Source organism: Oncorhynchus mykiss, chromosome 10 (genome assembly GCF_057628025.1).
Source record: "Oncorhynchus mykiss isolate SJ-2025 chromosome 10, ASM5762802v1, whole genome shotgun sequence".
Lineage (NCBI taxonomy): Eukaryota > Metazoa > Chordata > Actinopteri > Salmoniformes > Salmonidae > Oncorhynchus > Oncorhynchus mykiss.
Window position 1 is genome coordinate 220,001 of NC_143031.1, and position 16,998 is coordinate 236,998.

The following is a 16,998-nucleotide window of genomic DNA, read 5'->3' on the forward strand; positions in this document are numbered from 1 at the left end:
CCAATAATAACGTAGAAACATCCAGCCAATAAGAGCCTCTCGTCTGTCCTTACATGTCCTCTACTCCTCTGGAGCTCAGCGGGCTGGAGGGGGGCGGGGCAGAGAACCCCATATTCAAATATCCAACAGGCTCCTCCCCCGGCACTGGGTTGGGGGCAGGGTTAGGAGCGGAGACAGGGAGGGGGGCTGGGCCAGGGCCTGCCACCTGGGGGAAAGAACACACGTTATTAAAAATTCAGGCATCATCATTTTCACCATCAACATCATCACCACCATCAAGGATGCATTCCACAGTTCACGCAAGGTGTCAGGTGTCAACAACGTTGAAGCTCTGGAACGTGCCTAATTACTACCATCATCATCAATCAGAATCTGGTGCTGGACAAACTTGTGTCTCAATTTAGGGAAAGATCCCTAAATCTTTCTCAGATTATTACCAATCCCACAAGGTATGACTCCAAAAATCTAGAAAAGGCTACTCTCCTCGATGTTATCCTCAATAACCCTGATAGGTATCAGTCTGGATTTTGCCAGTAGTGCTGTGGAACATCCAGATCCTCTTTTGCGAACTTCAAACGTGCAGCAATGTTTTTTTTGGACAGCAGAGGCTTCTTCCGTGGTGTCCTCCCATGAACACCATTCTTGTTTAGTGTTTTACGTATCGTAGACTCGTCAACAGAGATGTTCGCATGCTCTAGAGATTTCTGTGATTCTTTAGCTGACCCTCTAGGATTCTTCTTAACCTCATTGAGCATTCTGCGCTGTGCTCTTGCAGTCATCTTTGCAGGACGGACACTCCTAGGGAGAGTAGCAACAGTGTTGAACTTTCTCCATTTATAGACAATTTGTCTTACCGTGGACTGATGAACAACTAACCAACATCTCCAATCTCGTCTCATTGATTGAACTCCACGTTAGCGGACTCCTGACTCCAATTAGCTTTTGGACAAGTCATTAGTCTAGGGTTGTTTCACATACCATTTCCAACCCACACTGTGAATGTTTAAATTACGTATTCAATATAGACAAGAAAAATGCTATAATTTGTGTTATTAGTTTAAGCAGACTGTGTTTGTCCATTGTTGTGACTTAGATGAAGATCAGATCAAATTGTATTACCAATTTATGCAGAAATCCCAGTAATTCCAGAGGGTTCACATACTTTTTCTTGCCACTGTATAAGGAACTCAATTCCACATCAGGTAACTGATGTAAACAGTAAAATCAGATTTAAAAAGCCGGTAACAATACACCTTATGGAACAGCGGGGACTGTGAAGAGACCGACACAGGCACAGACACACACATACACATCTGATAACACACACATGGAATTTGTGTTTGTGATTTACATTGTATTCATTTAGCAGACGCTCTTATCCAGAGCGACTTACAGGAGCAATTATGGTCAAGTTCCTTGCTCAGACACATTTTTCACCTAGTCAGCTCGGGGATTCGAACCAGCAACCTTTTGGTTACTGGCCCAACAGTCTTAGCCACTAGGCTACCTACCTGCCACCCCATAGACACGTGATAGTAGAGTAGTGGTCTGAGGGCACACAATGTGATGTGAAATGTATTGTAATGATTTTAAATGTGTATATAATGTGGCTGGACCCCAGGAAGAGTAACGGCTGCATTGCCAGGAACTAATGGGGAACCATAACAAATACACCATTTAATACCTCACAAGACATGCCACCAGAGGTCTCTTCACAGTCCCCAAGTCCAGAACAGACTATGGGTGGCGCACAGTACTACATAGAGCCATGACTACATGGACATCTATTCCACATCAGGTAACTGATGCAGCAGTAGAATCAGATTTAAAAAGCAGGTAAAAATGCACCTTATGGAACAGCGGGGACTGTGAAGAGACACATACACTGTATGTATGGTGGTATTATAAATTTTGTACTGTAGATATGTAGCGGTGTAATAATGTTGTACGTACCGTTTTATTTTAGCCTTAATTTGTTTGGACCCCATGAAGAGTAGCTGCTGTCTTGGCAGGAACTAATGGGGATCCATAATAAACCCCAGGAAGAGTAGCTGCTGCCTTGGCAGGAACAAATGGAGATCCATAATAAACCCCCGGAAGAGTAGCTGCTGCCTTGGCAGGAACTAATGGGGAGCCATAATAAACCCCAGGAAGAATAGCTGCTGCCTTGGCAGGAACTAATGGGGATCCATAATAAACCCCAAGAAGAGTAGCTGCTGCCTTGGCAGGAACTAATGGGGAGCCATAATAAACCCCAGGAAGAATAGCTGCTGCCTTGGCAGGAACTAATGGGGATCCATAATAAATCCCAGGAAGAGTAGCTGCTGCCTTGGCAGGAACTAATGGGGATCCATATTAAACCCCCAGGAAGAGTAGCTGCTGCCTTGGCAGGAACTAATGAGGATCCATAATAAACCCCAGGAAGAGTAGCTGCTGCCTTGACAGGAACTAATGGGGATCCATAATAAACCCCAGGAAGAGTAGCTGCTGCCTTGACAGGAACTAATGGGGATCCATAATAAACCCCAGGAAGAGCAGCTGCTGCTTTGGCAGGAACTAATGGGGATCCATAATAAACCACAGGAAGAATAGCTGCTGCCTTGGCAGGAACTAATGGGGATCCCTAATAAACCTCAGGAAGAGTAGCTGCTGCCACAGTCACTATACTGACAGCTTTCCGTTTCTAAAATGACATTTTTTCAGGGCCCCCATACCACACACGGATAAGGAAGTGATTTGCTGTTTGGTTTAAGTTTCTCAAAAACATGTGAAATGTGGTTGTAAAATAGAAAACTTCTCCTTTAAGGTTTCCCATTAGCTGCTGCCGCCAAGGCAAAACTGCTCCTTTAAGGTTCCCCATTAGCTGCTGCCAAGGCAAAACTTATCCTTTAATAAATACAAATCCCAATGATCATCGTCATCATCACCATCAACATTATCAATATCATCATCACCATGATGAATAAAGGTTTGAGATAACAGGGTTGTGTGACACTGTGTTTCCGGGAGTGTAATACTGATCCTATGAAGTAAGTGGGGGCGGGTCCAGGTTGTGTTGAGGGTCAAAGTCCTTGAGACATTTTAGTTTTTGTTTGTTCATGAATTTGTATGTTTTATGTCTTTCTGTCATTAATGACTTCTCCTATCGCAGTGTAGTTTCTTGTACTTGAAACAAATCTGTGAAAATCATACAAAGAAATATCACTCACCACAACCACCATCATCATTACCACTGTCCCAACGTCATGACACCACCGTCATCATCACCACCATCATCATCATCAGTTTTTCATCATCATCCCAACTGTGGTAGAATAAGTGAAGAAGTATCTCACCGGGATGACAGGGGCGCTGCGTAGAGGAGAGAAGGCCGAGTGTGAGGAGGAGAGGAGGTTGGCTGTGGAGGGGAGGGTCTGGATGAAGGAGCAGGAGGAGGACAGCTGTCTGTGTCTCTCTGTTGGACAGTCCCCTGTCTGCCAGCCCTCCGCCGTCACGTTACACCTGGAGCAGGAACACATCCATTAAGTCCACGTTCATTACCTTGGAAATAACGGACGACTCCGCCTTGTCCTGTTGCAGAGTTCATTTTTACATTAGGGTTAGGTCTATATTTATGGACCCAGTCGTTGGGGTTAGGTCTATATTTATGGACCCAGTCGTTGGGGTTAGGTCTATATTTATGGACCCAGTCGTTGGGGTTAGGTCTATATTTATGGACCCAGTCGTTGGGGTTAGGTCTATATTTATGGACCCAGTCGTTGGGGTTAGGTCTATATTTATGGACCCAGTCGTTGGGGTTAGGTCTATATTTATGGACCCAGTCGTTGGGGTTAGGTCTATATTTATGGACCCAGTCGTTGGGGTTAGGTCTATATTTATGGACCCAGTCGTTGGGGTTAGGTCTATATTTATGGACCCAGTCGTTGGGGTTAGGTCTATATTTATGGACCCAGTCGTTGGGGTTAGGTCTATATTTATGGACCCAGTCGTTGGGGTTAGGTCTATATTTATGGACCCAGTCGTTGGGGTTAGGTCTATATTTATGGACCCAGTCGTTGGGGTTAGGTCTATATTTATGGACCCAGTCTTTGGGGTTAGGTCTATATTTATGGACCCAGTCGTTAGGGTTAGGTCTATATTTATGGACCCAGTCGTTAGGGTTAGGTCTATATTTATGGACCCAGTCGTTAGGGTTAGGTCTATATTTATGGACCCAGTCGTTAGGGTTAGGTCTATATTTATGGACCCAGTTGTTAGGGTTAGGTCTATATTTATGGCCCAGTCGTTAGGGTTAGGTCTATATTTATGGACCCAGTCGTTAGGGTTAGGTCTATATTTATGGACCCAGTCGTTAGGGTTAGGTCTATATTTATGGACCCAGTCGTTAGGGTTAGGTCTATATTTATGGACCCAGTCGTTAGGGTTAGGTCTATATTTATGGACCCAGTCGTTAGGGTTAGGTCTATATTTATGGACCCAGTCGTTAGGGTTAGGTCTATATTTATGGACCCAGTCGTTAGGGTTAGGTCTATATTTATGGACCCAGTCGTTAGGGTTTAGGTCTATATTTATGGACCCAGTCGTTAGGGTTTAGGTCTATATTTATGGACCCAGTCGTTAGGGTTAGGTCTATATTTATGGACCCAGTCGTTAGGGTTAGGTCTATATTTATGGACCCAGTCGTTAGGGTTAGGTCTATATTTATGGACCCAGTCGTTAGGGTTAGGTCTATATTTATGGACCCAGTCGTTAGGGTTAGGTCTATATTTATGGACCCAGTCGTTAGGGTTAGGTCTATATTTATGGACCCAGTCGTTAGGGTTAGGTCTATATTTATGGACCCAGTCGTTAGGGTTAGGTCTATATTTATGGACCCAGTCGTTAGGGTTAGGTCTATATTTATGGACCCAGTCGTTAGGGTTAGGTCTATATTTATGGACCCAGTCGTTAGGGTTAGGTCTATATTTATGGACCCAGTCGTTAAGGTTAGGTCTATATTTATGGACCCAGTCGTTAGGGTTAGGTCTATATTTATGGACCCAGTCGTTAGGGTTAGGTCTATATTCATGGACCCAGTCGTTAGGGTTAGGTCTATATTCATGGACCCAGTCGTTAAGGTTAGGTCTATATTTATGGACCCAGTCGTTAGGGTTAGGTCTATATTTATGGACCCAGTCGTTAGGGTTAGGTCTATATTTATGGACCCAGTCGTTAGGGTTAGGTCTATATTTATGGACCCAGTCGTTAAGGTTAGGTCTATATTTATGGACCCAGTCGTTAAGGTTAGGTCTATATTTATGGACCCAGTCGTTAGGGTTAGGTCTATATTTATGGACCCAGTCGTTAGGGTTAGGTCTATATTTATGGACCCAGTCGTTAGGGTTAGGTCTATATTTATGGACCCAGTCGTTAGGGTTAGGTCTATATTTATGGACCCAGTCGTTAGGGTTAGGTCTATATTTATGGACCCAGTCGTTAGGGTTAGGTCTATATTTATGGACCCAGTTGTTAGGGTTAGGTCTATATTTATGGACCCAGTTATTAGGGTTAGGTCTATATTTATGGACGCGACCCAGTTGTTCTATATGTTCCACAGTCACGACTTCTGCAGTCAGACTAACAGCAAAGTAGCTGCATTTCCGATTGTTTAAGCAGTTTTCTATTGACATTCATTTGGATACATCCATATCAATGAGCTGATGATGCCCGATTTTGCTGGCATAGCTAGAAAAGGTTGCCTTCTCGTCAGGACACTCGACACTGTCCATTAGGAGGAGATCGCATTGCATATCAAACACTATGCTACAAGCTAGCTAAATAAAAAATATATAAAATGTAAAGTGTTGGTCCATGTTTCATGAGCAGAAATAAAAGAGCCCAGAAATTTTCCAGACAATGAAAAATATTATTTCTCAAATTTTGGATGCAAATTTGTTTCCATCCCTGTTAGTGAGCATTTCTCCTTTACCAAGATTATCCATCCACCTGACATGACAGGACATATGAAGAATCTGATTAAACAGCATGATGTTGCAATAGTCTATGTGTCGGGGGGCTGGGGTCAGTCTGTATTATCTGGTGTTATTCTCCTGTCTTATTTGGTGTCCTGTGTGAATTGAAGTATGCTCCCTCCCGGAGGACCTGAGCCCTACGACCATGCCTCAGGAAAACCTGCCCTAATGACTCCCTGCCCTAATGACTCCTTGCTGTCCCTAGTCCACCTGGCCGTGCTGCTGCTCCAGTTTCAACTGTTCTGCCTGCGGCTATGGAACCCTGACCTGTTCATCGCACGTGCTACCTGTCCCAGACCTGCTGTTTGTGTCTCTCTCCCTCTACCGCACCTGCTGTCTCAACCTATGAATGCTTGGCTATGAAAAGCCAAATGACATTTACTCCTAAAAAGGTACTAACCTTAAGAGGACTGGCCAGCACTCAGAGCCTGGTTCCTCTCTAGGTTTCTTCCTAGGTTCCTGCCTTTCTAGGGAGTTTTTCCTAGCCACAATGCATCTACATCTGCATTGCTTGCTGTTTGGGGTTTGATTGATTGACAATCATTACACAGGCGCTCCTTGTGCTGGGGACAAAATGCTACTAAAATGTGCACTTTTGTCACACAACACAATGCCACAGATGTCTCAAGTTTTGAGAGAGCGTGCAGTTGGTGTGCTTATTGCAGGAATGTCCACCAGAGCTGTTGCAAGATAATCTTATGTTAATTTCTCTACCATAAGCCGCCTCCAATGTCATTTTAGAGAATTTGGCAGTACGTCCAACCGGCCTCAAAACCGAAGAACATGTGTAACCACGCCAACCCAAGACCTAAACATCCGGCTTCTTCACCTGTAGAATCATCTGAGACCAGCCCCCCGGACAGCTGATGAAAATGTGGGTTGGCACAATCAAAGAATTTCTGCACAAACTGTCAGAAACTGTCTCAGGGAAGCTCATATGCATGCTCGCTGTCCTTCGACGTCGTAACCGAATTCAGTGGGCAAATGCTCACAATTGGTGGCCACTAGCACTAGAGAAGTGTGCTCTTCACAGATGAACCCGGTTTCAGCAGACAGCGTGTACGGGCAGACGGCAGACAGCGTGTACGGCGTTGTTGGGTTTGCTGATATATTTGTATTTATTATGGATCCCCATTAGTTCCTGTCGAAGCAGCAGCTACTCTTCCTGGGGTTTATTATGGATCCCCATGAGTTCCTGTCAAGGCAGCAGCTACTCTTCCTGGGGTTTATTATGGATCCCCATTTGTTCCTGCCAAGGCAGCAGCTACTCTTCCTGGGGTTTATTATGGATCCCCATTAATGGGTCCATGCTTATTAGTAACTGGAATAAGCAATTTCATAAATGTGTCAAGTGCAGAGTCTGTTTGCTCCTCATTACACACCAAGACGCAAACGAAGCGCTCTTCTGGTCAGGCTCCGGAGATGGGCACATCGCGCACCACTCCCTAGCATACTACTCGCCAATGTCCAGTCTCTTGACAACAAGGTTGATGAAATCCGAGCAAGGGTAGCATTCCAGAGAGACATCAGAGACTGTAACGTTCTTTGCTTCACGGAAACATGGCTCACTCGAGAGATGCTAACGGAGGTCGGTGCAGCCAGCTGGTTTCTTCACGCATCGCGCCGACAGAAACAACCATCTTTCTGGTAAGAAGAGGGTGGGGCGGTATGCCTTATGATTAACGAGACGTGGTGTGATCATAACAACATACAGGAACTCAAGTCCTTCTGTTCACCTGAATTCCTAACAATCAAATGTCGACTGCATTATCTACCAAGGGAATTCTCTTCGATTATAATCACAGCTGTATATATTCCCCCCCAAGCAGACACATCGATGGCCCTGAACAAACTTTATTTGACTCTTTGCAAACTGGAAACCACTTATCCTGAGGCTGCATTCATTGTAGCTGGGGATTTTAACAAGGCTAATCTGAAAACAACACTCCCTAAATTGTATCAGCATATCGATTGCGCAACCAGGGCTGGTAAAACCCTGGATCATTACTATTCTAACTTCCACGACGCATATAAGGCCCTCCCCCGCCCTCCTTTCAGAAAAGCTGACCACGACTCCATTTTGTTGCTCCCTGCCTACAGACAGAAACTAAAACAAGAAGCTCCCACGCTCAGATCTGTTCAACGCTGGTCCGACCAATCTGATTCCACGCTTCAAGACTGCTTTGATCACGTGGATTGGGAAATGTTCCGCATTGCTTCCAACAACAACATTGACGTATACGCTGATTCGGTGAGCGAGTTCATCAGAAAGTGCATTGATGATGTCATTCCCATAGCAACGATTAAAACATTCCCAAACCAGAAACCGTGGATTGATGGCAGCATTCGCGTGAAACTGAAAGCGCGAACCACTGCTTTTAACCAGGGCAAGGTGACTGGAAACATGACCGAATACAAACAGTGTAGCTATTCCCTCCGCAAGACAATCAAACAAGCTAAGCGTCAGTATAGAGACAAAGTAGAGTCGCAATTCAACGGCTCAGACACAAGAGGTATGTGGCAGGGTCTACAGTCAATCACGGATTACAAAAAGAAAACCAGCCCCGTCACGGACCTGGATGTCTTGCTCCCAGACAGACTAAATAACTTTTTTGCCCGCTTTGAGGACAATACAGTGCCACTGACACGGCCCGCAACCAAAACCTGCGGACTCTCCTTCACTGCAGCCGACGTGAGTAAAACATTTAAACGTGTTAACCCTCGCAAGGCTGCAGGCCCAGACGGCATCCCCAGCCGCGTCCTCAGAGCATGCGCAGACCAGCTGGCTGGTGTGTTTATGGACATATTCAATCAATCCTTATCCCATGCTGCTGTTCCCACATGCTTCAAGAGGGCCACCATTGTCCCTGTTCCCAAGAAAGCGAAGGTAACTGAGCTAAACGACTACCGCCCCATAGCACTCACTTCTGTCATCATGAAGTGCTTTGAGAGACTAGTCAAGGACCATATCACCTCCACCCTACCTGACACCGTAGACCCACTCCAATTTTCTTACCGCCCAAATAGGTCCACAGACGACGCAATCGCAACCACACTGCCCTAACCCATCTGGACAAGAGGAATACCAATGTGAGAATGATGTTCATCGACTACAGCTCAGCATTTAACACCATAGTACCCTCCAAACTCGTCATCAAGCTCGAGACCCTGGGTCTCGACCGCGCCCTGTGCAACTGGGTACTGGACTTCCTGACAGGCCGCCCCCAGGTGGTGAGGGTAGGTAACAACATCTCCACCCCGCTGATCCTCAACACTGGGGCCCCACAAGGGTGCGTTCTGAGCCCTCTCCTGTACTCCCTGTTCAACCACAACTGCGTGGCCATGCACGCCTTCAACTCAATCATCAAGTTTGCGGACGACACTACAGTTGTAGGCTTGATTACCAACAACGACGAGACGGCCTACAGGGAGGAGGTGAGGGCCCTCGGAGTGTGGTGTCAGGAAAATAACCTAACACTCAATGTCAACAAAACAAAGGAGATGATTTATAGACTTCAGGAAACAGCAGTGGGAGCACCCCCCTATCCACATCGACGGGACAGTAGTGCAGAGGGTAGTAAGTTAAGTTATTCGGCGTACACATCACGGACAAACTGAATTGGTCCACCCACACAGACAGAGTCGTGAAGAAGGAGCAGCAACGCCTCTTCAACCTCAGGAGGCTGAAGAAATTTGACTTGTCACCAAAAGCACTCACTAACTTCTACAGATGCACAATCGAGAGCATCCTGTCGGGCTGTATCACCGCCTGGTACAGCAACTGTTCCGCCCACAACCGTAAGGCTCTCCAGAGGGTAGTGAGGTCTGCAGAACACCTACACCACCCGATGTCACAGGAAGGCCAAAAAGATCATCAAGGACAACAACCACCCGAGCCACTGCCTGTTCACCCCGCTATCATCCAGAAGGCGAGGTCAGTACAGGTGCATCAAAGCAGGGTCCGAGAGACTGAAAAACAGCTTCCATCTCAAGGCCATCAGACTGTTAAACAGCCACCACTAACATTGAGTGGCTGTTGCCAACACACTGACTCAACTCCAGCCACTTTAATAATGGGAATTGATGGAAATTGATGTCAAATATATCACTAGACCAGGGGTGTCAAAGTCAAATGGACGGAGGGCCAAATAAAAAAATCAGCTACAAGACGAGGGCCGGACTGTTCGAATGTTCATTGAAAAATTTTTAAATGACGCATATAGTCTAGTGAACCTAATTGAACCTACTGAAAACCTAACAAATATATTACAATATGATCAGATAAATAAAGCAATATTTTCTTATGGCTCTGTCAGTAATCTTTAATTTTCAACAGACACAAAAGACAAATTTCCTTTATATAAATATCCCCATAACATGAACATTAAATGAAAGAAACCGGTATTCAAGGCACCATCAGTAGACTATATTTTCTATTTTAGCAAAAGTGGGCTAAATTTACTTCAAAGAAAAAACAATAATAGCAATTTTCTATCATCCACTCAACTGAAATATTTTTAAAATATAATTGGATTGAAATACAAAAAAATAAAGTGCAAAAATCTATTAATCAAAAACAACACTTTGTTTAAGGAGAAGTAACATGCAGTGAAAACAAATATTAAATTTTAACTTTTAAACTTGAACTGAGTAAAAACTCTAAATATGTGATTGCACAGTAATGTTCACTTGTTTGAGGTTGAGGGTGATACTTGGTGGTGTCCCATCTTTTCCACAAGTTCATCAATGTTCGGGGTAAGGCTCTGAGCTGAAGAAATCCTCAGAATTGAGTGGAGGTGTTCAGCAGTAAGTCGACTTCTGTGTGATGTTTTGTTCAGGTTCATCAAAGAAAACAGTTGTTCACACAGGTATGTGCTGCCAAACATAGACAACGTTTGAGCAGCCTGGATGCGCAGCTGGGGCATTGTGCCGGGGAGGAAACGGGCAAACTCCGCAGCACCCACTGCCGCATATTTTTCCCTCAGTGCATCATTGCATTGGAGGTCAATCAACTCCATTTGGAGGTTTGGTGGTGAGCTTTCCACGTCAACAGCAAATGGGTTACCGAGCAGTTCCAACCTGCTTTTTTGTGCTTCAAAGTCAGCAAATCGGCGTCGAAAGTCAGTGGTAAGCATACCTATTTTATCAGCCAACTGTGTGCTCGGGAACGCACTGGTAGAGAGCTTCTCTTTCATGGTCTGGCAGCTGGGAAAGTGGCTCAAATTTTCTTTCCGCATCTGCGTCTCCCACTGAGTCAGTTTGGTTTTAAATGCCTTCACTGTACTGTACATATCAGAGATGACACGATCCCGACCCTGCAGCTGCAAGTTTATTGCATTCAGATGACTCGTAATGTCACACAGAAAAGCCATTTCACACAGAAACATTTCGTCTCGGAGTTGTGTTGTGTCTTTCCCTTTGCTGTCCAAGAATAGACAAATCTCCTCACGAAGCTCAAAACATCTTTGAAGCACCTTTCCCTGGCTTAGCCATCGCACCTCTGTGTGATAAGGCAAATCACCATGCTCCGTTTCTAACTCCGTCAGAAATGCCTTGAACTGGCGGTGATTCAAACCTTTGGCTCTGATAAAGTTAACTGTGCGCGTGATGATGCTCATTACATGCTCCATTTTCAAGGCTTTACCGCACAACGCTTCCTGGTGTATGATACAATGATAAGCTGTCAGCTCACCTGTCGCGTTTTCCTCTTGCATCTTTTCCCGTATCTTCGCCACCAGTCCGCTCCTGTGTCCACACATCGCAGGTGCTCCGTCGGTTGTCAAACCCACAAGTTTTTCCCAAGGCAGCTCCATCTCATTTACACATCTTGACACCTCTTCATACAAATCATGCCCCGTAGTTGTGCCATGCATAGGACGTAAAGCCAAAAACTCCTCTGTCACGCTTAGGCTGGAGTCCACTCCGCGGATGAAAATTGACAACTGGGCAATGTCAGAAATGTCGGTGCTCTCATCCACAGCCAAGGAATATGCAATAAAATCTTTTCCCTTTTTCACAAGCTGCTCTTTTAGATTGATGGACAACTGGTCTACTCTCTCGGCAATGGTGTTTCTGCTCAGACTCACATTTAAAAAGAGTTGCCTTTTTTCTGGGCAAACTTCGTCACAAACTTTAATCATGCAGTTTTTGATGAAATCCCCCTCCGTAAATGGCCGGGCTGATTTAGCGATCTCTTCTGCCAAAATAAAACTGGCCTTGACAGCAGCCTGGCCTTGTGATTTGGCTTTTTTGAACAGAGCCTGTCGAGATTTGAGGCCTCGTTTTAATTCCTCTGCCTTTTGTAGCCTTTGTTCCATGTCCATATTCTTGTTTTTGTCCGCGTGTTTCGTTTCATAATGTCGTCTCAGATTATACTCTTTCAGTACCGCCACACTTTCTCCACACAGAAGACACACAGGTTTTCCAGCTACCTTCGTGAACATATACTCCGACTCCCACCTTGTTTGAAACCCCCGGTTCTCAGTATCCACCTTCCGTTTTGCCATTTTTGATGGGTATCTGAAAGTTAATTTTACTGTGATGCTGACGACTGCTGTGCCAATAAATATTGAAATGAAGCAGCCTACTGCTCGGTGCGTCACCTTTGCATTGTGGGAAATGTAGTATTGGTGCGTGTAAAAGATCTGCGGGCTGCCGGCTTGCTGCGGGCCGGTTCTAATAATAAATCAAGATCATCCCAGGGGCCGTAAAAAACCTTCTTGCGGGCCGGATGTGGCCCGCGGGCCTTGACTCTGACATATGTGCACTAGACACTTTAAACCCTAACCCTAACCCTAACCCTACTGCATCTTTATGTAATACATGTATCACTAGCAACTTTAAACTATGCCACTTTATGTTTATATACCCTACATTACTCATCTCATGTATATATACACCGTACTCGATACCATCTACTGCATCTTGCCTATCCCGTTCTGTACCATCACTCATTGAAATATCTTTATGTACATATTCTTCATCCCTTTACACTTGTGTGTAAGGTAGTTTGGAATTGTTAGGTTAGATTACTCATTGATTATTACTGCATTGTCGGAACTAGAAGCACAAGCATTTCGCTACACTTGCATTAACATCTGCTAACCATGTGTATGTGACAAATAAATTTGATTTGATTTGTATTCAGCGCATGTGACTAATAACATTAGATTTTTCAACGCAGCCTTAAAATGCGTGGACAGAGGCCAGGAGCCAAGATGATTTGGGTGGACTCCGTCATTCCTGTAGAGTATCTTCTGTTTCCAAAAGGTGTCAAAGTTATCAATAAAAGTGACTCCAGCAGAGCTACAGTCTTTTAGCCAGATGTGTAATGCCAGTAGCCTGCTGAAATGTTCACACCTGAACGGCGACGGTACTGGACCTGAAATGACTGGCCATTGTTTGGAGTATTTTAATGCTAAAATCAGTTCCTTAAAATCAATTTTCCAGATGTTCCGAGCTAGCCCTCCTGATGTTGTTTGACCCCACACGGACTACGACAGTGTCAGCTCCCGGCATCTGTGGTAGAACAGTCAGAAGCAGCCTTGTTATGTCCTGTACTCGTGCTCCTGTGTAGAACAGTCTGAAGCAGCCTCGTTATGTCCTGTACTCGTGCTCCTGGGTAGAACAGTCAGAAGCAGCCTTGTTATGTCCTGTATTCGTGCTCATGGGTAACAGGGTTTTTGCTTTGGAGACCGAGATGTTGTTCACCATAGAGCTGCCTATGATGACAGCTGGTGATGTTGAATCGACAGGTCTCTCAGGCAACCTCACGGTCTGATGAGGGTGGGAGCTCCGAGAATCTGAACCCGAGGTAGAAGCCACCGGAGAGGGACAGAACAGAGGACGAAGATGAAGACGCAGGTACCTCCGGATCAGATCTTGAATGGGAAGCCCCCAGGGCGGCAAAGCCGTTTATGGTCTGTGTCAGGTCCGGGCTCAACATCTCCAAGCACACCCCTGTTGCCAGAGGACACTTTCTTCGACTTCCACTGCGAGTGACGCATCTCCATGGCTGGTTGGTTGGGTCGAGGACAGCGCCGTTCTCCAGGGAAGGGGAAGAACCCGTCGGGGATGGAACCCTGCTCAGCACCGGCCAGTCAGCTGTGGAGAGCCGACACGCTGGCGACACTTCCAGACCAGAGTGGAATCCGGCTACTGGGGTGGAAGAAAAAGTAGGCGGGCGTGGACTCCCCAGTAGCTAGTGTAGGTTTGCTACATGCTTGCTAAGAGTAGCCACTTCACCACCCTATAGTCCTCCGCAAGCAAGCAGTTGCTACATTGAAAGTCAGCGCGGTCCACCTTGTCCTGGAACAAAGCAAACAGCTCCTGCAGTGCTGGAAACGTTCGATAGCGACCTGCATTTGAGACCGCCGAGCCAAATAGGCTAGCTGGGCTTCCATGTGCAGAATCTGGCAGGATCCCGGGACAGACAGCAGCGCTCACAGCAACTAAGCCCAACAGAGCTACATGATCCTGGGACAGACAGCAGCGCTCACAGCAACTAAGCACAACAGAGCTGAAGGATCCCAGGAGAGACAGCAGCGCTCACAGCAACTAAGCACAACAGAGCTGAAGGATCCCGGGACAGACAGCAGCGCTCACAGCAACTAAGCCCAACAGAGCCGCAGGATCCAACAAAAAAGTATATAAAAACACTGTCAGCTTTATGAAACAATAAACCGAGGTCTCTCGTTCAGCTTTCAGCGTTTCAACAGCATTCAGTGTAGTTAGATGCTAGCAAACCTGCCAATATGCCAACCAAATTAAAAACTACCAGTTGCTAAAAACAGCTGGTTGAAGTACGTGGGAGGATTTGACAGCATAGCGCCACTTGCGTCATGACTGCAACAGTAGGGACCAGAGAAATGTTCATCACAATATTAGCATTATGTCATCAGACGCTCCAAAAAAACATGTCTCTGCAAAATCAAATCAATGCCAGCTAATTATCTAAGCTAGCTAAGTTTTTCTTAATTGAACCTATTTCAACACCAGTATAGAACCTACCTTTTAATTAAAAAAAAACATGTAATTTTCCATTTGTTTAAATTGTTCTTAAAACTACATTGTTGGTTAAGGTCTTGTAAGTAAGCGTTTCACTGTGAGGTCTACACCTGTTGTATTCAGTGCATGTGACAAATACAATTTGATGTGAAACACTGCAACTTGTCTCCAACACCAGTATAGAACCATCACCCACCTGAAACACTGCACCCTGTCTCCAACACCAGTATAGAACCAACACCAGTATAGAACCAACACCCACCTGAAACACTGCACCCTGTCTCCAACACCAGTATAGAACCATCACCCACCTGAAACACTGCACCCTGTCTCCAACACCAGTATAGAACCATCACCCACCTGAAACACTGCACCCTGTCTCCAACACCAGTATAGAACCAACACCAGTATAGAACCAACACCAGTATAGAACCATCACCTACCTGAAACACTGCACCCTGTCTCCAACATCAGTATAGAACCATCACCCACCTGAAACACTGCACCCTGTCTCCAACACCAGTATAGAACCGTCACCTACCTGAAACACTGCACCCTGTCTCCAACACCAGTATAGAACCAACACCAGTATAGAACCGTCACCCACCTGAAACACTGCACCCTGTCTCCAACACCAGTATAGAACCAACACCAGTATAGAACCGTCACCCACCTGAAACACTGCACCCTGTCTCCAACACCAGTATAGAACCAACACCAGTATAGAACCGTCACCCACCTGAAACACTGCACCCTGTCTCCAACACCAGTATAGAACCGTCACCTACCTGATACACTGCACCCTGTCTCCAACACCAGTATAGAACCAACACCAGTATAGAACCATCACCCACCTGAAACACTGCACCCGGTCTCCAACACCAGTATAGAACCAACACCAGTATAGAACCGTCACCCACCTGAAACACTGCACCCGGTCTCCAACACCAGTATAGAACCATCACCCACCTGAAACACTGCACCCTGTCTCCAACACCAGTATAGAACCATCACCCACCTGAAACACTGCACCCTGTCTCCAACACCAGTATAGAACCATCACCCACCTGAAACACTGCACCCTGTCTCCAACACCAGTATAGAACCAACACCCACCTGAAACACTGCACCCTGTCTCCAACACCAGTATAGAACCATCACCCACCTGAAACACTGCACCCTGTCTCCAACACCAGTATAGAACCAACGCCAGTATAGAACCATCACCTACCTGAAACACTGCACCCTGTCTCCAACACCAGTATAGAACCAACACCAGTATAGAACCATCACCCACCTGAAACACTGCACCCTGTCTCCAACACCAGTATAGAACCGTCACCCACCTGAAACACTGCACCCTGTCTCCAACACCAGTATAGAACCATCACCCACCTGAAACACTGCACCCTGTCTCCAACACCAGTATAGAACCATCACCCACCTGAAACACTGCACCCTGTCTCCAACACCAGTATAGAACCATCACCCACCTGAAACACTGCACCCTGTCTCCAACACCAGTATAGAACCATCACCCACCTGAAACACTGCACCCTGTCTCCAACACCAGTATAGAACCATCACCCACCTGAAACACTGCACCCGGTCTCCAACACCAGTATAGAACCATCACCCACCTGAAACACTGCACCCTGTCTCCAACACCAGTATAGAACCATCACCCACCTGAAACACTGCACCCTGTCTCCAACACCAGTATAGAACCATCACCCACCTGAAACACTGCACCCTGTCTCCAACACCAGTATAGAACCAACACCAGTATAGAACCATCACCTACCTGAAACACTGCACCCTGTCTCCAACACCAGTATAGAACCAACACCAGTATAGAACCATCACCTACCTGAAACACTGCACCCTGTCTCCAACACCAGTATAGAACCAACACCAGTATAGAACCATCACCTACCTGAAACACTGCACCCTGTCTCCAACACCAGTATAGAACCATCAC

General features: G+C 45.8%; 1 protein-coding gene across 10 annotated transcripts in view; it reads right to left on the minus strand.

Moving 5' to 3' along the window:
- Positions 1-16,998, minus strand: part of LOC110533228 (baculoviral IAP repeat containing 2) — an 86,451-nt gene that overhangs the window by 46,415 nt on the left and 23,038 nt on the right. For all 10 annotated transcript variants that reach the window (XM_036989432.2, XM_090188739.1, XM_090188735.1 and 7 more), the window contains 2 exons: positions 3,336-3,501; positions 54-205 (listed from right to left, as the gene is read on the minus strand). In XM_036989432.2, coding sequence (XP_036845327.2) covers positions 54-205; positions 3,336-3,501 — 318 coding nt within the window. The remainder of the gene's footprint in view (positions 1-53; positions 206-3,335; positions 3,502-16,998) is intronic.